The 26,859-nt window shown below is 59.5% G+C and overlaps 1 protein-coding gene across 1 annotated transcript in view; it reads right to left on the reverse strand.

The window, feature by feature from the left end:
- Window positions 1-26,254, reverse strand: part of RAMP1 (receptor activity modifying protein 1) — a 38,437-nt gene extending 12,183 nt beyond the window's left edge. The window contains exons 1-2 of the mRNA XM_055300695.1: window positions 26,134-26,254; window positions 15,331-15,469 (exon numbers count right to left, since the gene is read on the reverse strand). Coding sequence (XP_055156670.1) covers window positions 15,331-15,469; window positions 26,134-26,185 — 191 coding nt within the window. The 5' untranslated portion in view covers window positions 26,186-26,254. The remainder of the gene's footprint in view (window positions 1-15,330; window positions 15,470-26,133) is intronic.
- Window positions 26,255-26,859: the final 605 nt, after the last annotated feature.

Consider the following 26,859-nt stretch of genomic DNA (forward strand, 5'->3'; position numbering starts at 1 on the left):
CCGCAGGGGCCCCCACATCCCACCCACTCACTGTCTCCTCCAGGTGGTCCCTGCCATCTGTGCCTCTGCTGCCCCAGTCCTACTGAATTCGGAGCTCATGGTGACTCTGAGAGGACGGGGATGGGCAGGGCCGTGGAACATTCTACACTGCGCTGTCTGCCTGGCGGTGAGCACTGAGTGCGGTGCCTTCCCCTGTCAGAGGGGCACAGTGGTCCCTGGCTGCCGGCGAAGCTGAGACCACGGTGGCCGCTCCATGCACACACGGCCCCTGGCCATCGGGACCTCACAGCTGTCAGGGAGCCCCTGCCTCTGGCCTGGAAGACCTGGGGGGCCAGGCGCCATCTGTCTCCTGGAACCCCTGGAGGGGGTGGGGTCGAGGGAAGGAGGGAATGCTTGGCCTCTGTCTCTCTCCTGACTTGATGGGGCCACTGAGACCTGCCAGCACAAGACCCTCACACGTGGACCCTCACATGCACCTGGCACAGAACAAGCGCCAGAAAATGCCAGAGACACCCCGCGTGCACTGTCACCTGTGCAGGATGGCAGGCTGGTGGGACAGGAGCGCAAAGCATGACCGCCCCGGGCCTGCTCCACGGAATGAAACCCGGGCTGGGGGGCTGGAGCACAGCACCCGTGGGCTCGACTTGGAGGAGGGGCTGCCACGGGGCCAGAAGTGACAACTGGGAAACTGAGGCACACACCCCGCTGGTGCCCCGGGAAAGGCAGGCATGACTGCAGGTTAAAGCCCGGGACCGTCTTCAGGAGGCAGAGAGGCCAGTCCCGGGCTCAGGTCTGGGTTTCTACATCAGGTGAGGAGGTCCGGCACGGGGTCAGGGAGCGGGCTCTGCAGCCGGCCATTGGTTTCCTGGCCCATGAAGACATCGCTCAGGCAGTGAAGGGCGCATGACTCCATCAGGGCCAGCCGAGTGGCTCAGGGGGAGCCTAGATTCCTCCCCATGAAGGTGACCTCCAGGCAGGGTGACACTGTCTGAGGTCAGCTGACCGAACCACCAGGTGAGGGTTCAGGGCTGTGGCTTCTCTGTGCCCTGTCCTCATTCTGGGCAGAAGGCCATGCCGGCCGACAAGGCAGGGCTTGTCAGCTTCCTGTGGGTGAACCTGACACCGGGTGGAGGGTTGGAGCTGGGGGGCCAGTCTCCCCCTGCTACTGGGGCTTATGCTGAGGGAGAAACAGGCTCCCCAGCAGCCACAGTGCTGGAAGGAGGTGCGGGCAGGTCCTGAGGCCTAAACCCTATGGGGCTGTGGCTGCAGGAGGGGGTCCAGCCCCCTGGGCCCCCACCAGCCACAACATTGACCCAGCCCCTGAGAAATCCTCAATCCTCCGAACTCCTTCATGGCACCAACGTGCCCTCCCCTAACTTTCTGAAGAAGAACCACAATCAGGGCCCACCCCTGGCCTGGCTTGGCCCGGCAATACTTTGGCTCACCTCCCTGCGAACACGTGCTCACCCAGGAAGGGAAGCTGCTGTGACCCACAGCAAGGGAGAAGCTTCCAGCCACAGCTGCATCTCTGTGATTCTCACTTGGCCTGGGACAAAGCTGACACCACAGAGCAAGCCCAGCACCCCGGGGAGGATGCAAACAGAGAAATACATGTCCCAAGGACCCGCAGACCACCTGGCTTTCTGGAAGGGGTCTTGAAACCCCCCCTACCGGCACCAGGACAGGCTGGAGGAGGGGAGTCAGGCCCTGGTGCCGCGTGTCAGCCCATGTCCCTGGGGGCTTGGCTGCCCAGGGCCTGGGGGTCTGTCCTGGAAGCTGCCCAAAGGCTCCCGGAAGGCAGCCCCTCAGCAGTCACGGGCTTCCGGGCTCACAGCCTGGCCGCCCCTTCCCAGTCTCTGCTTCTAGCAACCTGTAAGCCACCACACGGGAAAGAAGACGTCATAATGTAAAACAGAAGGAACAAGCTCTCTGCCTTCTCTGAGGACATAAAAACTCAGAGACGATGGACACCAGCTACACCAACTTCAGAAAACAAGGCGGTTCATCACAGATGCATCGTCCTGCCGAGCTGCCACTCATGTGGGAAAGCCACCTAGAAGTCTTCCACGCTGAGAAGGTTATTAATCATACAGCTTATTTCTAGGATTTACTGAAATAGTTGCCTGAATTTAAAAGATACCTGTGAAAACGGAATGATGGGTTAAAAATATAAGACCTGCTTGAATTAAGAGCCTATTTGCAAAGATGAGTGGCCAAGAGCCCCATCGCACCAAGGGTTATTACTGACACAAGTCGAGCCACGCGGTGTGAAAAATGAAAACAAAATAGAGGATGGAAAGGAGAAGCAGGTTTTAGAACATTAACTCAAATCAATCAGGAGAGAGAGACAGAGGGAGAGACACAAAGCAAAATTCGAGGAATCCAAAAACTCAGGGATTCTGGTTCTTTTCCTCGAGGGGAGGCCAGAGTGTGCGGTCTGACACGTAAGAAAGCCAACACAGAAATCAGAACTGTGTTTCACATTTCACGGCTGCTCGAGTGAAAAAAGAGTTTTCCAATAGTCGGCCTCAGCTGAAAGAGAAGAGACGTCCCATTTCAACAACACGGAGGGAAAAGAAATCACTGGAAAAAGATCAAGATCAGGGACAAAACACCGGAGTGCATGAAGGTTGAACACAAGGGACCAATACGAGGTCATTTTCTCGGTTACGGGGCTCATCGCTCTCCCCGTGGAACCACAAAATCCGGCAATAAGCTGTTTGCAAGAGACGGCAGAAGAGTAAGGGGACGTGTGAGCAAACGTCAGGCGGTGCAGACCCGTGTTGCGATGCTAACGCGAGGCCAAGAATAACGGAGGGCGAAACCATCACGTGTCCGAGGGTCGGAAGCGCCGCTCCCGGTCGGTAACACCCGCAGGATAACGCCGCATCTAAACGCTACAGGGACAGGGCAAGAGCTGCGCATAGACGCCTGCCAGAGAAAGGAAGCAGAAAGGACGGCAGCGCGGTCAGGCCCGAGGAACCCCCCACTCCGTTATCGAGTACCCAGAAAATCAGAAACATGGGAAGGGCGCGGGTGACAGCGGTGCGGGGCTGGGGGCCGTTTTGGTGGGAACGAGGTGGAACGAACAGAACAAGCTTCGTTTTCAAGGATCGGTGGTGGGTTTACAGAGGGTCATCGTGTGCGAGATCTCAAAGAGAATCTCAACAGAGACACAAAAGCAGGAACCCTTCACTCTGTGTTCTCTCCCTCTGTCGAGAGAAGAAGAGATAAGAACCAAACAGAAATACAACATTTGAGAATGAAAATAGACTTGCCAGGGCGCCTGGGTGGCTCAGGGGTTGAGCATCTGCCTTCGGCCCAGGGCGTGATCCTGGGGGCCCGGGATTGAGTCCCGCATCAAGCTCCCTGCGTGGAGCCTGCTTCTCCCTCTGCCTGTGTCTCTGCCTCTCTCTCTCTGTGTCTCTCATGAATAAATAAATAAGATCTTTAAGAAAAAAAGAAAATAGACTTGCCTAAGGAAAAAAAAAGTCTGATACAATGAAAACACAGATACCCCAAAACCTGAAGGATGTGGCAAAGAAGGTCCCCTGGGGAGAAACCACGGGGCCTTATATACCTTTATTAGGTTAAGAAAAAAAATGAGGAAAAAAATGATGATGTAATAAGCACCTAAATTCTGTCTCGTGAATGGAACAAATATTTCTTCAGAAAGGTAAAACGAGGGAAAAGTGAATGATGTAAGTTAAAGCCAAAACATTTTTAGAAGATCTTGTTATGTAAAACGTCGCCTGTTTTCTTGAGATTTTATTTATTTATTTGAGACGGAGGAGAGAGAGAGGGCGCACAAGTAGGGGGAGCAGCAGAGGGAGAGGGAGAAGCAGGCTCTCCTCTGAGTAGGGAGCCCCACGCGGGGCTCGACCCCAGGACCCTGAGATCGTGACCCGAGCCGAAGGCAGACGCTTCACCAACTGAGCCACCCAGGCGCCCACCCTCCCAGCCAGTTTTCTTTTCTTTTCCTTTTTTTAAATAAAGATTTTGTTTATTATTTATTTATTCATGAGAGACACAGAGATAGAGAGAGAGAGGCAGAGACACAGGCAGAGGGAGAAGCAGGCTCCATGCAGGGAGCCCGACGTGGGACTCAATCCTGGGTCTCCAGGATCACGCCCTGGGCTGAACGTGTCGCTAAACCACTGAGCCACCGGGGATGCCCCCAGCCAGTTTTCTAAAGACCTGTAAGAATGCACACAGTGAACTAAAAAAGTGGGCCTTCTCATCTCCCTCTGCTGACCGAGGCGGCATTTCAACAAAAGGTGAGAAAAACACAAAGATTAAACAGAATTTTGAACACATAAGATACGAAACATCAAGGCCATATTCTACATCATTACGTCTTAGGGAGTAATGCGAAGAACACAGACCCGACAAACATCACTGAAATACAAACATTAAACACGAAATAGCCCCCAAATTCATCAATAGTGAAACTGGAAAAAAGCAATCCTTCCCCCGGACACGCAGATCTGATGGTTTCAGTGATGAATTCATTCACATTTGCAAGGAATTAATAATTATCACGTCAGGTAAGTGGTTTCCCACCTTGACGCCTCTGGTCAGCTAAGCGCATGTATTCCATTAGGCGAATGTGACCCTAATCCTGAAACGTCAAGGAAACGTCTATGTAGGGAAATCAGGAGATGTCAAAGAAGCAAACACTTTTCTACTCATTTTGCTGGGGAGGACGCAGAGGCCCAGGGAGTTTAAGCGGCGATGAATTAGCAGGATTCACGTGAGGGGAGACCCACTTGAGCTCTGTTCACCGTGATAGCTTCGTACTAACTGCTACAAGACAGCGTCTGAAGGTAACAAGCCGTCAGGCCACCAGGCCAGCTGCTGGCCATTCCTCTGGAATGGAGGACGCAGGCGCCAGAGATTCCCTGGGGAAGGACTCCTGCCAACAGGCGGAACTTCCCTCGGTGACTGGAGATGGGCCATCTCGATCAGAATCTCGATATGACTTCTCATGGACCTTGGCAAAATGGTTCTTCCTTCTTTTGGAAAAATAGGCAGAAAACATATCAAAGAAAGTAAAATATAGGGACCCCTGGGTGACTCAGCGGTTGAGCATCTGCCTTCGGCTCAGGCTGTGATCCCGGGGTCCTGGGACCGAGTCGCGCATCGGGCTCCCCACGGGGAGCCTGTTTTTCCCTCTGCCTGTGTCTCTGCCTCTCTCTCTGTGTCTCTCATGAATAAATAAAATCTTAAAAAAAAAAAAAAGAAAAAGAAAGGAAGTAAAACATAATGTGAAATGGAATGAGGCTGGACATGCTACGAGATAATGAGATCTTCTAAACTGTAGAAAATATTATAGAGCCACGGCGATGGGAAGGGGGGGTATGGCCCCAGGATATAAGTAAAAATTACCTGGACGGATTCTAATGCACACAAAACGCAGTATGTATGAAGCTACGCACAACCCAACAGCAGAGGCAGGAAGTATTATTTGACAAATCATGTTAGCCTAATTGAAGTAGGAAGGAAATAAATATTAATTCATGTCTTAATGTAACTATATTCACTGGGTTAAGAAGATAAGTGTTATTTCAAAAACACATAACAGCTAAAAAGAAACAGAACATAATGTCGTGGCCAGATGACTCCCTCGAAATTGCGACAATTGAATTTCTGGAACAGATAGGACTGTGCCCAAATCACAGCCCTCCGAGGAGTGAGTCAGGGCACACGTGTAAATGAGATAACTAATATATTACACACACCACCAAAATAAACACAAAGGGAACGTGAAAATATCTGGAACAAAACGACAAATGGCTAACGTCTACCGTGTTTAAGAGTCTGCAAAATAAGATTAATAATACTCCCAAGGCCTCAACAGATGAGGAGCTAAAGCTATGGTCAGATAATGTGCACTTGAGAAAAAAAGAAATCGCAAACAATTGTAGAAGAACAGCTTCACCTTCCTAACCGCCAAAGGCCGGCGAGTTAAACAAGTGGAAATCTCATTTCATTCAACCTGCAAAAGTGAAATCTCTACAAACCCAATACTCAGGAGCATATGAGGAAATAAATCGTTTCCTATGCTGCTGGTAATATAAATTAGTACAATTCTTTAAAGTGGCAAGCGGAGAGCAGCTCTCCCTGCCCTCGGGTCTTGTCCCCACACTTTAATAGAACCACCTCTTTGCACCAAAAGATAAATAAAGTAATAAAATAGAATCCAAGGGCAACTGGGCAAAAACTGATCAGGAACCACGAGATTTGGGCAGCCCCACTTGGCTCAGCGGTTTGGTGCTGCCTTCGGCCCGGGGTGTGATCCTGGAGACCCGGGATCGAGTCCCGCATCGGGCTCCCTGCACGGAGCCTGCTTCTCCCTCTGCCTGTCTCTCTCTCTCTCCTCTCTCTCTCTCTCTGCCTGTCATGAATAAATAAAATTAAAAAAAAAAAGAACTACAGAATTTCCTGGCATGTGCTGTAGTAATTCCGTTTGCAGTTCATAGAAATTAATCAAAAAAAGAAGGCTGTACGTACAGAAGTTCTCATAGCTGCGTCATTTATAGCAGCAAAATTCTGGCAAAGGCTCGCTGTGACACGATTGCAAAAATCGGGACGTGTTAATGTGGTTTTCCCGCCACTGAGCTGGGCTGCATCCAGCTGGCCCGAGCTGCGAGCGTAACCTCATCTCTTGCTACTCAAAGGGAGTATATTTTTTAAGAAAGTGGGCCCTCCGTTTTTCTAGCTGGGAGAAGAGAGAATTCAGGCCTCAAAGGCACCCGTCCCGGAGCGTGTCCCACTCCCACAGGGCACCCTGTGCCTAAGCATCCAGGGCTGAAGTCCTATGAGCCACCGGGGGAGAAAGCTGTTCCTGAAATAGGCCTGGGGGAGGCGACGGCCACCTGCACCGCAGCCCCCGGGGCCCTCCCACGGTGGCCCGGGTGTCGCCAGCCCCCGGCGTGCTCCAAACGCACCCACCAACAGAATAGCCGGTGACCAGCTGGGTCCGGGGACACCGTGGGGGCAGTGGGAGCGTGCCAGGCTGAAGGTGAGCAGTGGGAGGGGACAGCTGCTGTGACCCCCACCCTGCCACGCCCACCTGGACACACGGGGTGCTGCACCCCCACCTCGCACCTCTCCCACCCGGGCTCCTTGCCCCCTCGGTGTGGATGGCCCCGGGGAGATGCCTGGGAGCAGGCTCGGCGCAGCTCCGTGTGAGCGAGCCTGGCCCGCCTCCCTGGACAGCCACCTCCTGTCTGCACAGCCTGGACGTTTCCGGGGTTTTTCCTGGCCGTGGGGAAGCGAGGAGTCGCAGTGGCGTGTCCAAGGCGGGGGCGGGCGTCACCATCAGCAGGATGCGTCCCACCTGCCTGCACCCCCGCTCCCAGCCAGGATCTGCTTCGTGTCACCTTCCTGGTGATTTTTTACACCAGGACACGCGGGCCTGGCTTCATCCTCACCCGGAGGAGGTGCTGCAGGGGCCAGTTCATCACTTGCCGGGAAGATGTCACAGCAGGCGCGGTGCCGCGGCTCCGCTCAGTGCGGGTCTGGGGCAGCCCCCGTGCCCTCTCCAGCGGCCAGAAGCACCCGGGCCGTGGCCGGAGGTGAAGGAGGCCGAGGCCTCGTGGAGGTGCGAGGGCCAGCGTTCCCGCTCTCTGGCTCCCAGCCTCCCCCACCGCAGAGGATGCTGGGTTTCTGGCCTCTGCAGACACACGTTTCTGGAAGTTTCCTCAAGGAGGAAGTGGGGCTCTTCCTCCTTGTTCCCTAAAAGCCTCCAGTCTCACAGGTGGCCATCCACCGACACTGGGGGACCATCATGAGAATCCCCCATGGAGCAGACACACAGCTGAAATGCTGGCCCCAAAATGCTGCTGCCGCCCGTGAGCACTTCCCACCCCCCAAAATGAAGACAGCTCCCCTGGCCGGTGGGGCACAGCCAGAGGGGTACCTCCCAGTGCGGTGGTGATGCAGCTGGGGCAGTGTGGGGCTGTGAGCCACGGTCTGTGGGTGACCCCCCCGCCCCCATGGACCTGCCCGGGGCTGGATCCGGGTGCATGGTGTGCAGAGCGGATTTCCAGAGCCTTCCACCCCCAGCCCCGGCTTGTCTGCAAGCACAGATCTGGGTGCTCAAAGCCCGAGAGCTCCTCCTTCCCTCCCCCAGCACGCCCTGCTCCCACAGCATTGGCCCCACCTCCCCAGCCCTCCATCTGCTCCCCCAGGTCAGCGGCTGGGCTCCTGACACACGGTCGAGGGCACCCTCGCTGCCCCCACGGACAGCCCGCTCGCAGACCCGCCTCCCTCCATGGCTGCTGTGGGGTCCTGGTGGTGCACGCAGTACACTTCTCCACCGGAGCAGCTCGGCCAAGGTGCCACCTAGGCGGGGACTTCAGGACGCTGGCTTTCAGAGGGTGAGGGCACGAAAAGTGTCCCCGCTTTCCTCTACCCGCCTGCCCAGCAAACTCTGAGTCCCACGCCACCTCCCTGTCACAGCCTTGGCCAAACACATGCTGGGGGCGGGCTGCCGGGGGCTCCGGGCTCAGCTCAGGTGTCCTTCTCCGCCGACACCAGCCTCGGGGGAACCTCCCGCCCCCCGGGTCTGCACACCCAGAGCACCGGAGGGGGAGGTACACGTGGAACAGCTGGGAGGCGCGGAGAGCTGGGGGGGCCACAGCAGACACCCTCGCCCAGGAGCACCTGCCCCGGCCCTGAGAAGCTGTGTCTGCACCTCTTCCCTGCAGGGCCGGGGCACCCCAGCCTAGTCCCCAGGCTGGGGAGCAGGAGAGATGGCTCCGGGGGGCAGGCTGGGCCATCCCGCAGGCACAGCCCCTCCCCTCAGGCCCCCAAAGTTGGGGTTCCTGTGCGCCCGGGCTGGAGGGCATGAGCCTGTGCTCTGGAGACACCTGAAGGACCCCCCAGCCGGCGGGGGGGCAGAGGGGTGGGGCACTGGGCAGCTGTGCGGGGCCCCCCGACAGGAAGGGGCAAGCCCTGGTGAGCAGGGGGTGGGTTCCAGGGCCCAGGCGGCGAGGGAGCAGGAGCCAGCTCGGGGAGCCGTGTGGGAGGGACACTCGGGGAGGCCCCCCGATGCCAGGCGGCCCTGGGGCTCCGGGGAAGGGCGAGCCGAGCACCCTGGGCAAGGCCCGGCCCTTGGCCTCAGCCACATGGGCGGACGGAGGACCCGCTGCCCTGGGAGCCCTCTGGCACCGGAGAAGCTGCCTCCCTCTCGTTCCTGTTGGGACTCATCACAAAGGCAGCTGCTCCGGGCTGCTGCTCAGTCCTGCAGAATTTCCTGACTTGACACTTTGGAGGGAGACACACAAGAAGGCTCTTTGTTCCAGCGGCAGACAGGGAAGGGCAGGGGCCCGGGACAGAGCCCGCGGGGGGCCGAGGTGCCCTGGCCAGGTCGGCGGTCCCTGGGCGAGGTCCCCGCGGCTCCGCTGGTGCCCGAAACACCCGCCTTGTCCCCCACTTACCACATGGGCTGCCCCCCCTTCCCAGGGCTGCAGAGCCCTCCCGGGGACTGGGCCACCTCTCGGGACTCAATCCACCCCCTACTTTTTGTCTTGGACAGAAAATCCCATACGCATCATTTTAAAGCCGAGATCCTCCTCCTCCTCTGTTCTGCTCTTTCTCTCCCGCCCTGAACGTCGTCTCCAGAGACGAACCCTCAGGAACGTCTCTGGAGAGGAGAGTTTCTGAGGACGCATTTTCCCATGTTCTCTGCTGCTCCCCAAATTAGATTCTATTCCCAGTTAATACGCTAAATGACGTTACATTTCCACCAGCAGACCAGGCCTGCAGTTTAACAAGCTAAGCCCCAGGGAGTCATGGGCTCGGCCTGGTGCCGGGTGGGGGCGGGGGCGCCTCTGCCCTGCTGAGCCCATCTGCCCCTAGGGGACCCCGTGCAGACACAGGACAGACACCTGGGGAATCTGAGAAATCCCCAGCATCCCCAAACGAGACAGCCTCGGGAGGAGCCCCCAAGCCACCCGCACGATGGAGGAGCAGGGGTCAGGGTCCGGGGACCACGGATCGATTTAAATGCAGAACTGTGCTGGCCAGCCAAGGCCCCAGGAAAAGCTCCATTACAAACTCTGAAATGCAAAAACCACGCAGACCCACCGTCTCATGGCAGATCATTGTCCTGTTGCTGGAATGTGGCCTGAGCGCTCTTGTCAGCTCTTGCTTGCTCTTGAGGTCTCCCTCCCTGAGCAACGATGCCCAGTGCTGCCAGGAGGACTGTGAAATGAGCCGTGTTTCCAGCCACTGCCCCAAGTGAAGCCGGGCCGATGAGGGCCCTCCGCTCCATCTGGTCTGACCTGGGAACTGTGGCCCGGGTGGAGAGAGCCAGCTGGCACCAGCAGCCCCCAAGTGCCCTATACTGCATTTCTCCCCATTTTGTCTGGAGTGTGTATCCCACAGAAGACTGGCGGCCTCACATTTGTCACTCAGTAGGAAGGTAGGTCTCCTCTGACTTCGGAGTGCAATCCGGAGCTCCCAGCTGCCCTCTCGGAGCTACCGGCAGGCCCAACCCAGTTGCGAGGACAGCCGTGACCTCAGGTAGCAGGCCCTGGGTACCTCTGGCCTCCTGCCTTCAGAGTTCTCCACCCACAGCTGCAGCCCAGGGCTGGATCCCAGACCCCAGACACTGCCCAGTCCTGCTCTCTGGGTGCCACCTTCGCCCCACCAACAAGCCCCGTGGCTACACTTGGCTCAGGGCAGGGTCCTTCCCGGCACCTGCACCCTTTGTCAGACATCTGCCCAGCTTGCCGTCCTCCCCCCCAGGCTGGAGAATTCCCCTGGGACCAGCCTGCTGCCTGGGTCTCTGTGTCTTGATGCTCTACCCTGGGGTCCTCTGTGGGACTCTGTTCTGTCGGTGGTGGCCCTCCTGCCAATCCACGTTGCTCCTCCACACCTGGCCATGCCTCGTCTTTCTTCTGGGTCCCTCTTCTCTCCTTTTCCACCCAATCATTTGGACAAGCTTGTCTGCCCTAAGCCTTCCCAGACCTCTTCTGCTCCAGGAGGCTCTAGAAAGTCTGGTTGGGTTTGAGTACCAGCCTTGGTATCTCAGTGCAAACAGACCCCACCAGGCACCCTGGATGCTGGCAGGGGCCGAGATGGCCACTGGGGGCCGTCATCCACCTCCCCCTTCTATAAAGACAGGGCATCCCCACACCTCTCCTGAGAATCAGGAGGGAGCCATCCCATGTCCCTGGGGAGTGTCAAGAACTGAGACTTCGGACCCAAAGAGATGTGGCCCTGAGCAGATTAGGTAGGAGTTACAACCATCCTACCATCTCCTGAGGGTGCTGCGTCCTTACTGGAGATGACAGATGTTAAGTGATTAGCACAATGCCCAGCACATAGTAGGTGCTTAATAAATGCTGGCTGCAATAGTAAACTCTTGTTGCAATGAGGCGAGTGAGGGCCACCTGGGGGGCTCAGCGGTTGAGCATCTGCCTTTGGCTCAGGGGGTGACCCCGGGGTCCTGGGATCGAGTCCTACATCGGGCTTCCTGCATGGAGCCTGCTTCTCCCTCTGCCTCTGTCTCTGCCTCTCTCTGTGTTTCATGAATAAATAAATAAAATCTTAAAAAAAAATGAGGCAAGTGATAAGTAAGCATTCATAGGCAGTGAAGACCCACTGGACGGTTCTGGAGAAGAAACTGATGTTGTAGATGCAGGGAATACGAAGAAGGTCTGAAACGGGGAGTGGGCAAAGTGTAGAGGGAGATGACATGGGACAGGGTGGCATCTGGGCTCCCTGGGGGCAGAGACAGGCTCCTGAACATGCAGGACAACTGGGCAGCTCATCTGGAAGACAGAACTTGCTTCCTAGCGCGTTTCACGCCAGAATGAAGACGTAGCAGTGACAGACTGGGATGGGCACCTGAAACCCACAGCCTGGAGTGGAAACCACGGGTGGATTGCTCTCGAACCCCCCCGTGGGGAGGGGCTGTCCAGCTGTGATGCAGAGCCGGGGGGTAACTGACACCCCGACACATACAGCCACGTGAAAACAGGTTACACCACAGCAGAAACACTGGAATCAAGTGGAAAGACAACCAAGGAGCTGGGGGCACAGGTCTCACGTGCACGGCGGACAAGGGTCTGTCTCCTTTAGCACAGGGCACTCTTGGGGGTGGGCGGCTGGCCCGGCCGGGGGACGGAGCGCATGACTCCTGCTCTCGGGGTGGCGAGTTCGAGCCCCACTTGGGGTGCACAGATTCCTTAAAAATAAAATCTTGAAAAAAAGAATAAAATAAAGAACTCTTTAAAAAGGACCAGAAACCCTACAGAAAATGGGAAAAGACACAAACAAAACGTTCACAGGAAAGAGAGCAGAAGATGGACTGGTCGCTGGAGAAAGGCAGGCTGACACACCACAGGGACACAGTTCCTTGCTGAGCAGGCGGCAAGGACTCCAGCCTGACACCGTGGGTGTGGAGGAAGCAGCTCCCTTAGGTCTGCTGCCCGCCCTCCTGGAGGTAAACAGGTGGTGCTCAGTACTGTGTCCTCCCACTGGGGGCCCCGTGGACCTGCGCCAGGGAGCCGCCCTGGGGATGCTGAGCCAACAACAGCACGCACGCATGCAGGGTCCTTCCTGTCAACACTACCTGAAATCGGAAAATGCTGGGAAAACCAACTGCCTCTTGATGGAGAAGTGCTGGGAAAATTGGAAAATTATGCACGGAGCAAAATTATCCAGCTGCAAAAATGCGTGGTGAAGCTCTCTATGCACCAATAAGGATGGACTTCCAGCATATACTGGTAGGTGGAAAAAAGTGCAAAACGAGTATCTACATAAAGGGCTAGTACCCAACATCTATAAAGACTTTATCAAACTCAACACCCCAAAAATAAAAAATCCAAGTCAAGAAATGGGTGGAAGACGTAAACAGACACATCTCCAAAGACGACCTACAAATGGCCAACGGACCCATGAAAAAAATGCTCCACATCACTGGGTATCAGGGAAATACAACTCAAAACCACAACAAGATACCACCCCCCCACACCTGTCAGAATGGCGAAAATTAGCAATCAGGAAATGACAGATGTTGGCAAGGATGCGGAAAAAGGGGAACCCTCGTGCGCTGTTGGTGGGAATGCAAACTGGTGCAGCCACTCTGAACAGTATGGAGGTTCCTCAGAAAGTTAAAAATAGAGCCACCCTATGACCCAGCAATTGCACTGCTGGTATTTCACCAAAGATATGAATGTAGTGGTGAGAAGGGGCACCTGTCCCCCAGGGTTCACAGCAGCAACGTCCACAAGAGCCAAACTACGGAAAGAGCCCAGAGGTCCACTGACAGATGATGGATAAAGACGTGGTCTATACACAGTATGACTCAGCCACCAGAAAGGACGGGATCTTACCATTTACACCAACATGGATGGAACTAGAGGGTATTATCCTAAGCGAAGTGAGTCAGTCCGAGAAAGACAAACACCCTATGATCTCACTCCTCTGTGGAATTTAAGAAACAAAACAGGTGAACATAGGAGAGGGGAAGGAAAAAGAAAACAAGACGAAATCCAAGAGGGAGACGAACCGTAAGAGCCTCTTAACTCTCGGGAGCAAACTGAGGGTCGCCGGAGGGGACGAGGGGTGAGGCGATGGGGGTCCCTGGGCGACGGGCAGGTGATGGGACGAGCACTGGGTGTTATATGCAAGGGATGAATCACTGAACTCTACCTCTGAAACTAATAATACACTCTATGGTAATTAAGTCGAATTTAAATAAAAAGGAAATATCTACAGCAGAGCGCAGTCCGAGAATAATCTATAGGATAAGAATATCCACAGTGTAGTACGATGAAAGAATATCTTTAGCGTAGAATAGTATGAGAACATTTATAGCGCCGTACAGGAATATCTACCGCAGGGGCGCCTGGTGGCTCAGTCAGTTGAGCATCCGACTCTTGATTTCCACTCAGGCCATCGTCTCGGGGCCCTGGGACGGGGCCCTGCGTCGGGCTCCCTGCTCACCGGAGAATCTGCTTCTCCCTCTCCCTCTGCCCCTCCTCTTGGCTCATGCTCTCTCTCTTAAATAAATCTTTTCTTTTCTTTTTTAAGATTTATTTATTTATGATAGTCACACACAGAGAGAGAGAGAGAGAGAGAGGCAGAGACACAGGCAGAGGGAGAAGCAGGCTCCATGCACCGGGAGCCTGACGTGGGACTCGATCCCGGGTCTCCAGGATCGTGCCCTGGGCCAAAGGCAGGCGCTAAACCGCTGAGCCACCCAGGGATCCCCTCTCTTAAATAAATCTTTAAATAAGAGTATCTACCGCATGGTCCAGCGTAGTAAGCACAGTAAGAGAATACCCATGGTATGATATACGTCATGTAAGGAGCATCTAAGAGAAACATTCACACACCTGCTCACCTGTGCAAAAGCAGCACAAGAAGGAAGACCCAGAAACGAATGAGATTGGTCGCCCACAGGGGGTGGGCAGGAGCCGACTCCCATCTCTAAGAACGTGTCACCCCTGCATCTTTGGGGACCTCAGTGGCATCCGTCACCCTGTCTACTGCTGGGCCGCCTGTCTGCAGGCTGTCCACACTCGTCCGAGGTTGCTTATTCGGGACAGGCAGGAAGAGGCTTTGCTTCAGGGGCTCCCCAGTGTGGTCCCGGGAGCCTATTAACAGGCGTCCTTTAATTTAAACACCAATCCCTCTGCGGGAGCAGAAGGAGGATTACCCTAAAGAACAGGCCCTTGTGATCCTAGCAACCTGCCGCCCCCTCCAGGGAAGGTACCCGAAGCGCAGTCCTGGTTCTGGAAGGCCAAGAGCCCGGGCCTGCTGATGAGGGCCTGGGTCCCCGGAGGCCCAGGGAGGCAGCGGACTGACCAGCCCAGTGGGAAGACTGGAGTCACACAGGGGAAGGGGCTCGTGCCAGCCGTCCCTGGGGCCTCGTGGGCCATCCTGCCAGTGGCAGGCTGCACCCTCATCCCAGGCAGTTTGGAGGCCTGCATGGGGGGAAGGAGGCCTCAGCCTGACCACGGGGACGGTGGGAGCCTGCAGTGGCATCCCTGTAAGCCGGGCTCCCCTGGGAGCTCTCTGCTGTCCCCCAAGCACCTGCACTGGGATGGCCCACAAGCGTCTCAGAGGGACACGGCCCACACAGAGTCCTCCAACCTCAGGGCCGCCTCCGGACAAGGCCCACTGTCTACCCTGGCCCCGGTCATCACGGACACAGCCTGCTCCGTCCACTCTCACTTGTCACTGCGCCCTCCTTCACCCGTAGGCTGTCCCCCACCCACGGCCACCTTCTGTCACCTTGACCTTGATGAAGAAGCCCTCACAGAGACTCCTGGCACCAGGCCCTGCGGCCAAGGGACACAGACTTACCCGATGGTCTTGGCCCAGTCGCACCACAGCGTCTTCCCGATGGCCTCCATGCTCACCTTGAAGCGGGCGAGGCACAGCTCCTGGAGGAGAGCGCCGTAGTCGGCGTCCTGGCAGGCCGTGGCCACGAGGAGGTGGTGCACTGCAACGAGAGTGTCCCCAGCGTCACCTCCCCTGTCTTCCCAGGGCCCGCATGGGGGCCTGCCCACGTGGAGAGGGAGCCTGGGGCTCACGGATCCCAGCACAACCCAGCAAAGGCCCTGCCTGCTGCCACAGGGCCTGGTGGGGCCTCCCAGGGCTCCGTGCGCACGGGCCAGGGGATCGCACTCCCCTCTGTGGGCACCGACCATCAGGAGCGGGATGCCCACCGGAGCCAGGCGCAGGGCCTGATGCTCAGGCGCCACTCCATCCTCACGTCGGGCCCCGATGCACTTCCCAGCACCTCCACGTCCCATGTGGGGAAACTGAGGACCTCTGCACTGAGGACCTCTTCTCCTCTGCCTCGAAGCCACCGGCCTATGGCTGATTTGAGCCAGAATGTGGGGTTCAGGCTGCAGCCTCGAGGAGCTCCCAGCTCACCTCTCCTGTTACAAACCAAGCTGACAGGCTGTGATGTGAAATGTGCTCTCGGCTCTCACTTGACAAATATGAGCTCCAAAGTCAAGGAAGGGACCACACAAATCAAAACACACTCATTTCCCCCTAAGCCCACAACTGGCTCTGGTGGCTGCTGGGTCCCCACCCCTAGGCCTCCCTCCTCTTCCTCTTCAGGCTCAACGTGTGCCTACACTGCCTGTCAATGGGACAACGCAGGGCCAGGGGGCGGGTCCTTCACATTCCCTCTCCAAGGCCTGGCCCACCTACTGCCCCCCAGACCATACAGGCCCGCTGCCCGCAGGGCACCCCAGCCGCACCCCTACCATCATGGCCTTTCCAAATTCCTGGATGAAGCCTGCAGCTGGGAAGCCAGGGCTACACCAGGAACTCTTAGACTCTTTGTTGGGCCTCATGGACATGTGCGGATGCCCAGCTGCCCCTTGCAGCTCTCGGGCCTGGGGAGCCCACAAGGCAGGGGAAAAGGAGAGGGTGGTCGACCTTGGGGACACGGATTGTGTGTAGATTCTGGAACGCGGCCTAGAAGGGGGTATGTACTTGAGTGAGCTTGCCCCATGCCCCCTGCCTCCATCTTCCTAGAGTAAAATAAGGAGGAGCTGGGACTCCAGCCCCTACGATACATGAGCACCACCCAAAGGTCTTCACGTGCACAGGTATCTTGGAGGCAGGTCCTAGGGTGATCGTCCACTTCCCAGAGGGGGCAACAGGCTTTGGGGCTCAGAAGCTGACTCAGGGTCCCAGCACCAATGGAGGTGTAGGCTTGGTGAACTCGTCTCAACTACCTGGGGCCCCACACTCAGCCAATGCCCAGTCCCAAGAGGTTGAGGACTAGGCAAGACGCTGGACAGGACAGTGGAGGACTTGACATGTCTTTCGCTGCAGACCTGGGGGAGAGGGCAGATGATGTAGGGGGTGATGGAGGATCACAGATGGGGTGACGACAGCAGGCTGTGAAGTGCCATTCCAGAACGTACCTCCTAGGGGCTCAAGAGCTAGTTATTGGATAGGCGGGTGGGTAGGTAGATAGGTGTACCCCATGGAGCCACACAGGCAGGTGTGCCCCACAGAGCCCTCACAGGCAGGTTTGCATCCCATGGAGTCCTCACGGGCAGGTGTGTGCCCCATGGAGCCACACGAGCATGGTGAGTGTACCCTACAGAGCCCTCATAGGCAGGTGTGCCCCACGGAGCACATACGGGCGGGAGTGCACCATACGAGCCCACCCCGGCACAGCGAGCGCACCCCGAGGACCAGCTGCAGAGGACACCCAGGGCCATCTGGGCAGGCCCAGGGAAGGGGTGACACCTGCCCCATAAGATGCCCCCTCAGAAAGCCCACCTGCTGTGGCCAGGTGAGGTCCCCGGGGCTCACGGGGTGCAGACGCCGACTCAGGATTCCCAAGTTGCCGTCCAGCCTCAGTCCAAGGGCCCCTCTTCGCGCCCCCGCCCCCCTGGTTCCCCCCCGCGCACCCCCAGCCCCTGCCTGTCTCCCCACCAGAGACGCTGTTCCCCAGGGAACCCCAGGCCCAAACGTGGCCTGTGAGTGGCCAGTGCCTCCTCCTCCGAGGGGTCCCCTGCCCCCAGCCCACCCCGCCAGCCTCGCTCAGGGCCTGGAGCGGCTGTCTTTCCTCAGAGCAACGGTCTCGGCCTCTCCTCTCGCACTCCCCGCCCCCCAGCTCTGCACGCGGAGCCCGCAGACGTCGAGTCACCGACTGCAGCAGAAGGCCTGTGGACGTCGTGCGAGAGCAGCACGGGGCTCCGGCTGCCGGCTCCGAGCCGGTTCTGGAAAGGTCAGGCTCAGGGTGGATGAAGGCCAATGGGCATCTGGGCTGGGACGCGACTGCCGTGAGCAGCGGGGGAGTGTGACAGGGACAGTGCGGAGCCAGGGCAGGAGGCTGCAGCGCCGTCCAGCAGAGCCAGTCTGGGGGGGTGGTCCCCAGCGGAGAGGGCAGGTCCCGTCTACAGTCCCTCCTGCTGCGGTGTCCGCCACCACCTGGGGCATACGGGGCGGGTGCCCTCAGCCGTCTCCGGGCTGCAGAGCACAGCCCCGTCCCCACCTCCAGGGGTCTGTCCCCGTGTGCAGCCCCCGGCCCTGCCACAGTCCAGCCAGCTGCACCTCCCTGGGCAGGCAGCCTGGACCCTGGCCCGCGTCTGGGCTGGACCTCGGGGTGCCTCAGCGCCCACCTCTCCGGGAGCCACCTGCTGCTCCCCGGGGTCAGAGAGGCCTCCACACGCCCCGCCGCCCCTGCGTCCTGTCCCTGCGTCCTGTCCCAGGGCAGCCGGGCCGCAGCTGCGATGGGCAGGGCAGACTGCGGGAGGATCTGGAAACCAGCTTCCTTTCTCACGTCCGGGAGGACGACCCTTAAGGTTCTTCTTACACGAGTCTCACGGGGTTTCTTTCATCGGAACGAGAGTACCTTACATTTTTATTTAAACCGACTAAAATTGCCAGGAGTTTTAAAAGCAGCTGTTTGCGGCCCAGTGGGTTCCGTTCCGCGTGGCTGCAGAGGTAATCACTCATCACTCGTGTTTTTAAAGGGCTGCGCGCGGGGGCTGGGAGCAGCAGCATCCTCGGCAGCGTGTCAGGGCAGGAGCCTTCCGGGGCCTGTGCATTATTCGGGGAATTAGGTGTCCTTTCAGGGAGGGCTCAGAGAAACAGCTCCCTCCTTCCCTCCACAGCAGAAAACCAGCCCTGGCAGGAGGGGGGGTGGTGGCCTGTAGCCACACAAGGCGGCAGGATCCCTCAGACACCCCCCAAACGACTGGCAGCCGGAAAGATAGGGGCGTCGGGGCTCCCCATGGGGACATCGGGGCTCTGGGGCTGCTGCACTGAGACCTCAAATGAGCCCCCGTTATGGGTCCTCGGTGTGGCTGCACATCGGCAGGAAGGGCCCATCCTCTGTGGCCTATTTGGTATTTGCAGGGAGAGGAGCCCAGACTCCTGCAGAGCCGGGGCCCAGGGGGGAGGCGGCTGGGGTGACAGGTCGGGGGTGAGCCTTCTCACGGGGTGACCCGGTGGCGGGGGGCTAAGGGACACCTCAGCCTCTCTGAGGTGCCTGAGCACTGGGGGAGGAGTCTCCAGGGACCCCGGACGGAGGAGGCCCCCTGGGGCAGGGCGGCCTCCTTCACCCCCGTCTGTGAAGTGAGACCCCTGCGGCGGGTGGCCCAGGGACTGCCCTCCAGAGGGTGCGCTGTCCCCGGAGGGATCCCTCCTGCCTCAGGAGGGGCGGCCCATCTCCGCGGGGTTTCCAACACGAGCCAATGTCCCCTTAGGGACTCCGGGGACCCTCGGGGCCCGACCCCGGTGGCCAGCAGGGGTGATGGGGAGGGGCGCCGCGAGCAGCGGGGGGGGGGGAGCACATACGCTCATTGTTGAGTCCGCACAGGCGTATACACGTGTCAGAACCTTCCAGATCGTGCACGTCCCGTATATTCCACTTACTCCTTGTCAGTCCCACCTCAGTGAAGCTGTTTAACACAATAAATGCGGAGGAAACGCCAAGATCCGTGAGTGGGGTGATTCTAGACGATCTCGACTTTTTTTGCCTTGTGGTCCTTCATGTTTTCCACGGGTTAGACAAGCCTGGAATTGATAAGGTGTGATCCCTGTGCTCTGTCCAGGTCTTCCCCATCAGAAAACGCCTCGCTCCAAGGTCCTGCAGCAGGCGCGAGTCCCCTCCCGCTCGCGGGCCGCGGGGACAGAAGCACCCACCGCCAAGACTGCCCTGGTTATGCCCCCGGGGAGCCAAATCCCCAGGAAGCTGCAGGCCCGGAGAATGACGGACACAGAACCCCGATTGAACATGTTGCCCTCAGCCTATTTGGACAAACAGAAACGAAAACCAAAACAACGGAAAAAAAAACCATCAAAACTCTCGTGCGTCCAGTAAAAACGCCTCGTTGGCCCTCAAGGCCCCACAAGCTGTCACCAACTCCCGCCCTGGCCAGCGCTCGGCCCTCCTCTGACGCCGTTGTGGCCGCCAGCAGGGGCTGTCCTGGGCCGCCGACCGACCGACCGCAGGACCTTGGGACGTGTGCACCCCCACCCCCGCCCGCAGCAGGCTTCGGGGAGTTTGCACAGGAAGTGAAGGAGCGAATATTTGGGGGGACGCCTCCCACGCCTCGCCTGTGCCAGCCAGCCCGACTTCTCAGGCTTCTTCCGGCTTCTAGAAAGTTCAAAGCGGTCTGGGCCTCAGCCGGGGTCTCGTGAGCCGGCTGTCTCCCCCAGGGGGTGCTGCGCGGGTCTGGGCAGCTGGGGGGCCTGCGCTTCTGTCAGGAGCCACCGTGCGTGCCCTTTTGGGGAGCGAGCTGGGTCCGGATGGATAGAATGTAGACCTGGCCCCGGGTCGGTGGCACCCCAGCCGCCCCCCTCTGCTGCCGGCCGGGGACGCTGCCAGGGTGTCGACAGCCACACCCCGCCTGGCCCAAGTCCCGTCCTAGCCCTCTGCGGGCAGTAGCCTGCTCGCGCCTTGCAAATACGCTCTCATCTCGTAGAGGGGGACAGAGGGCGGGGGGGGGGGGGGGAGCGACGTCGCCGCCTACAGGCACCCGTCCCAGGAGTGGTGCGGCCAGGACGCCGGCCGTCTCGGGCACACGGCAGGGACCGTGCGGCGGCCACGTGAAAGCCCGAGACGACAGCCCCCGAGCCTGGGAGGACCGACCTCTGCACAGGCTCTGAGGCCCCGAGGGAGGCCCCTTGCAGCCTGGCTTTCTCGGGGCCCCCCTCCCAGGAGTGGCCGAGGGGGGTCTTGCTCCTAAGACGGGGGCGCCTGGCGGCGTGCAGGGGCGGGGGAAGCAGGTGCAGGACGCCCCCCGCCCAGGGAGGACCCCTCCGCCCTCACGGGGGGGACCCCTCCCGCAAAGGAGCAGCGGCCGAGAACAGAGGCCCAGGGGTGGGGGGCGCTCCACCGTGGCCCTCGTTGCCCTCCCGGGTGTCCTGCAGGGACGCGTGCTGCCGCCAGAGGAGGGCAAGAGGGTTTTCACAATTTTATAAACTAGTTGCCACAGCTCCCAGCTGAGGAAGCCTGCCTGGAAGTGGCTTAGTAACACCCGGGGGCGGCACAGGCGGAGCATTTACAAGGAAGATTTGGAGCGCCGGGGACAGGGGGACGGGACGGGGACGCAAGGGCGGGTGGGGGCCAGGAGGCCTGGAGGCAAGGGCTCCAGAGGGGAGGGGCTCCCCTGCGCCCCAGCACCGGCTCCTGCGTCCCGGGGCTGCTGCTCCTGGTTCTCCTGAGCCGAGCGCTTCCGTCGGGAGCTGCCTCCCCACATCCCCACGGGGCGCACAGACCACCCCCGGAGGCCCCAGGGGCTCCCCATCCGCAGCAGGAGGAATTCCCGCTCCCGCCCCGCTGTGGGCAGCCAGGCGAGGGGAGAGAGGAAGGGTCCCCTCAGCCCACGGCCTGGCATCCCCCACTCGCGCCGAGGCCTTCATCAGACTCTCCGCGCGTGGCCTGTGCCCCTCCGGGCGGAGCCCGCTCACCGTCCCCTTGCTCTGCTGGCCCAGGGACCCCGCCTCCCTGCCCCCTCCTTGACGCGCCCGCTCTGTGCTGGCTGCGGGGGCACCCGTTAGTGTCCCCGAATCCATAAGAAGACGGGACGCTGAATCTGGTTAAAACAAATAAAACTAAGTGACGCGGAACATCCAAAGCGTGGGCGGTGGAGCCGTCCAGCGCGAGACTAGGAAGCGATAAACCACAGCGTTGTCCCTGACGCAGTTAAAGTCCACCTGAGAAGGCACGAATGGCACCTCGCACCTGTCAGGGCGGCCACCGCCCAAAACCCAGACAAGGACACGTGTCGGGAGGACGTGGAGAAACGGGACCCGCGGGCGCCGCTGCCGGGAACCCACGCCGCTGTCGTCGTGGCAGGAGGCGGTAGGGCAGGCGCCCGAGCTGGTAAACACCGTGTGACGACACAGAACCACCGCGTGACCCAGCAGTTCCACGTCCCGGCGCACACGCCGGAGGACGGAGAGCGGGACCGCCAACGGGTGCGTGCACACCTGTGGCCACGGCAGCAGTGGTCACAGCGGCCGGGAAGGTGGAGCGAGCCGGGAGTCCGTCAGCAGGTGCCTGGATGGGGGCGTCTGGGGGGCTCAGCGGTGGAGGGTCTGCCTTCGGCCCAGGGCGTGACCCTGGAGTCCCGGGATCGAGTCCCGCGTCGGGCTCCCTGCGTGGAGCCTGCTTCTCCCTCTGCCTGGGTCTCTGCCTCTCTCTCTCTCTCTCTCTCTCTCTGTGGGTCTCTCATGAATAAATAAATAACGTCTTCACAAAAATAAGAAAATAGCTGAGTCTTTCCCCAAAGCTCCCTGATATTCCCATCTACGCAGCCAGCAGCATCTTCCTTCACAGACAGACCCACAGCATCTTCCAGAGGCAATAAGCAGGCAGCGAGAAAGCGGACCGTGGGTGTCAGCATCACAGGTCCTAAGGGATTATGCCTTCTAGACCTCTTCCCCTGACGTGGGTTCTGCTCTTGGATACGTGACTGCTCTTATTCGGGCTGATGACTGGTCAGAAGGGGTGACAGGGCAGTCATCAGCGTCCAGTTATCTGCTCGGGTCCAGTGCTGCCTTTCGGCCTCCCAGGTGCGTGTGGCTCAGGAGACTCCTCCCTGGTGGGCCTTGCGGGCACGGGGTGCAGAGCCCCGGAGTGTCCGCTGCACCCCAGCTCCTGTGAGTGACCAGCGGGGGAAGGGGGCCCACCTGAGGGACAACGGGGGGGTTGGGGAGCCAGGGAAGGCTTCCTGGAGCAGGCAGGCACCTGGGGGGGGGGACGGGGGCGGCCCGGCAGGGCAGGGCGCAGGGGGGAGCGGGGCCAGGGCTGGAGAGCAGGCGGCTGGTTTCTGCTCTGCTCCCAGGAGGCACCGTGGGAACCGCCCGAGGCCCACGGGCACCCGCCCCCCGAGTCCCGGCTGCTGGGCCCCCGGGGACCCGGCTCCGCAGGGCTGCTTGCCACCGGGCCGCCCGGGCCTTTCCGTGTCGAGGAGAACACGGAGATGAAACAATGTCAGGGCGAAAGAATCGTCCACGGGCAACAATAACCTCATTATGTTAAAATGAATAAGGTCTTGTGTGGGTTGGGGGCCCCCCTGGTGCCCGGAGTTGACATAACCCTCGTCCCGGGCACCGGGGAGTTCTCTGGAGCTGTTCCTCGGGCCGCGGTCGCCCAGTCAGGGAGGCGGGAGGACTGGTGACAGGCCGGCGCTGGGGGCTCCGTGTGCGTGTCAGGGGGACAGTGTCCTCTCCTCTGCTCCACGCAGAGGCGGGCGGGCCCAGGCCGGGGCGGGAAGGAGGCTCTGGGGCCTGTTCCTGCCCCTCCCCACCTGCCCTGCAAAGGCGGCGGCTTCACGGGGTGGAACCTCCACCCGCGGGCTCCCCCTGAGGCTCCAGAAGGGCCAGGAGACCTCTGTCTGTCTGTCTTGTCCTGGTCCCCCAGCCGGCGGCTCACAGGCTGGGACGGGGCTTCCCCTTCGTCCCCGAGGCCGCCCTGTGGCCAGGCCTGAGCTGGGGTCCCCGGGGAGGAGGCCCACCGTGCCAGGGGGTCCTCGGGAAGGATGGGCTCTGCCCCTGATGGCGGGGGGGGGGGGAGACACTGGCAGCCAAACCTGGGGGTTCCACCCTTGGCGGCTCAGCATTTTCACTGGAATTCACATCACAAGTGGCAACCACACTCGGCCAGACCCAAATTTCAACTACAGAGAAGTTGTGGAATTGGTTCATTCTGGGAGAAGAAAAAAACAAAAAACAAAAAACAAACAAACAAACAAAAAAAACTCGGGGGGTGCAGAAGAGACATAGCTCTCTGCCTGAAGGGAGGGTTCCACCCAGAACATTTCCTGGGCCTGTTGCTCCCTCCCACTTGCAGTGTGGACATAAGCGTGTCTCAGCAGCTCTGGCCTACGACTGACCAGCAAGCGTCTGTGGAAGGGAGACAAAACCCCAGAAATTTCTCTGTACAGGGGAATACCCAGGGAATGCAAACAAACACCCTGAGATGACGAACAAATAAGAATCCTTCGGATCTGGGGATCCCTGGGTGGCGCAGCGGTCTGGCGCCTGCCTTTGACCCAGAGCGCGATCCTGGAGACCCGGGATCGAATCCCACATCGGGCTCCCGGTGCATGGAGCCTGCTTCTCCCTCTGCCTGTGTCTCTGACTCTCTCTCTCTCTCTGTGACTATAATAAATTAAATAAATAAATAAATAAATAAATAAATAAATAAATAAATAAGAATCCTTCGGATCTGGCTTCCAGGGTGAGACCAGCCTCCAGACTGAAGCCAGCACCACCATCTGAAGTCACATGCACTGCGTTTCCCGTGGCATCCCCGTCGGTCCCACACAGTTACACGTGCATGATGCAGAGTCCCGTGTCTCGGTGGACACAGCGGCCTCGCAAGAACAGCCTCGACGCCCCAGCACGCGGGGGAGGCGCGTGTCCCCCGGGCCAGGGGACAGCTCACAGGAGGCAGCGACAGCCAGCGCTCCTGAGTGGGGGGCGGGCTCCCGACAAGAGTTCACAACAGACCTGGCCATCACAGAATCACCCCGGTCCTCTGGAAACATCCTTTTTTTTTTTTTTTTCTGATGGAGAAAAAAACTTTTCAGTGGCTATATACGGAGTTTATAAGATGCATGTGGTCATTTCAGAGTCTTCCGTGAACAGAAGAATATGCACAAAGCCCAGGTTTACAAGAGCCTCATTGTAAAACTGTTACAGATAAGTTCTTGAACCTATGGACTCGCATACTTGAAAAAAAAAAAAAAGAAAAGAGAAATTCCACATTGCTATTTTGGGTAGCGAAATCTGCACCGCCAAGGAGACGTGGCTCCTATGAACAACTCGGGAAGAAAACCCTGCGTGCTCCACAATTCTACTAATTGCTGCTGGGCTCTGATGACATTAATTTACTGATAACCTCGTAAGAGTGGTGTTTATTTGGAAAAAAAAATAAAAATAAAGCTATCACATCAGCCAGACTCCTCAGACTAATGTTAAGATTATCGGACTTTGGACTTCCACCAGAATGTGGGTCATTTTCCCGGTCGACAAGGAAGGTCTTTATATATATTCTCATGACGTGGTGTTTATTTACACAGGCTTTAGAAGGTGCAGCCTCCTACACCAGTAGAGAGTATGTATTTGGTCAGTTATGTTTAAAAAAAAAAATGACACAAGCCAGCTCCCTGCCCTGTTAGCAGAGAAACGTTCATTTCTTAGGAGGTTAACACGGTAAATCTAAATCCCACGTCAAGCCAAAGGGATCCCAACAACATAAGGACAGAATACTATTTTAAGATTTTGCTTTATGCAGAATTTCAGCCAAACATTTTAAGGGGCAAGACCAGTCGTTACGGGGCCAGCAGATGCGAAGGGTTTTCCTGCCGAGCCTGGCCGGCCGGCCTGCCCTGCGGGCCCAGGTCCTCAGGTGGCCCCGGGCCATCTGCCCTGCGGCCCCCAGGAGCCAGCGCAGCGGTCACCCTCCACCAGCAGCAGCACTGGGGGGGGGGGGGACCTGCATTGCAGGTGCTTCTGCCCGACATCACCGACATCACCTGTTCGGGGAGAGCCCACAGGTGCGGGAAGCAGCCGCAGGCTGACCCCCCTCCTCCCGGGGCTGCTGGATTCCTCCCCTCAAGGGCCCTACACACAGGAGATGGATCCAGCGGCCGGAGCGGTCTGGAAAGATTTCCCGGCACTGCGACAGGAAAGCCGTGAGGACAATTTCGCCGAAATCGGGCGAAGTCGGTGCACGGCCCTGCCCCTGCTGCCCCGGCCCGGGGCCCGGTTTACAGCCCGTCTCCAAGCAGAAAGCCTCCTCACCGAGGGTGAGTCCCTCCCTGAATTTCTACGAGCCAGAGGCCCCAGCTCACAAGCAAGCGGGCTTGGAGGCTGCCCTGGTGTTCGCAAACACGTCCCAGGGGGCCCGGTCCAGGTCCAGGTCCAGGTCCAGGTCCAGGTCCAGGTCCGCAGCTGCCTGCGACCGCTCGCCAGCACCTGAGCCGGGGGGGGGGGGGGGGGGGGGGCGCCCGCACGGTGCCTGCTGCCGGGGTCGGGGCGCGGCGGGGGCACAGGTGCGGGCCGGTGCGCTCCCGGGCGCGGGGGGCGGCGCGGTGCCCGGCAGCCCCGGCCGGCCCTCGCCCCCGCCCTCGCCCCCGCCCTCGCCGCCAGCGACCCGGCCCTACTCACCCAGCAGCAGCCAGACGCTGCGTCGCGGGAGGCCGCGCAGGCTCCGAGCCATGGCGCGCAGCGGAGCCGGGCCGCCTGCGAACACTGAGCCGCCGCGGCGCCGGGGGCGGGGGCGGGGGCGGGCGCGGGCGCGGGCGCGGCGGGGAGCGGAGGCGCGCGCAAGGCCCTGCCCACCGCGGCTCGGGGGGGCGGCGGGGGTGGGGCGGGTCTCCAGGGGCGGCCCCGCGGGAGGACCTCTGGGCGGGCACCTGCGGGCGGGGTGATGGTGGGGGTGAGGAGGGTGATGGTGGGAGTGGGGGTGATGGTGGTGATGGTGGTGGGCGGGCACCTGCGGGGGGCGGGGGGTTCCGACGGTGATGGGCGGGCACCTGCGGGGGGGGTGATGGTGGGGGTGAGGGTGATGGTGGGAGTGGGGGTGATGATGGTGATGATGGTGGGCGGGCGCCTGCGGGGGGGGGGTCCGACGGTGATGGGCGGGCACCTGCGGGGGGGGTGATGGTGGGGGTGAGGGTGATGGTGGGAGTGGGGGTGATGACGGTGATGGTGGTGGGCGGGCGCCTGCGGGGGGCGGGGGGTTCCGACGGTGATGGGCGGGCACCTGCGGGGGGGGGTGATGGTGATGGTGGTGGGCGGGCACCTGCGGGGGGGGCGGTGATGGTGATGGGCGGGCACCTGCGAGGGGGGGGTCCGACGGTGATGGTGGTGGGCGGGCACCTGCGGGGGGGG

The sequence above is a fragment of the Nyctereutes procyonoides genome, unplaced genomic scaffold (assembly GCF_905146905.1).
Source record: "Nyctereutes procyonoides isolate TBG_1078 unplaced genomic scaffold, NYPRO_anot_genome, whole genome shotgun sequence".
NCBI lineage: Eukaryota > Metazoa > Chordata > Mammalia > Carnivora > Canidae > Nyctereutes > Nyctereutes procyonoides.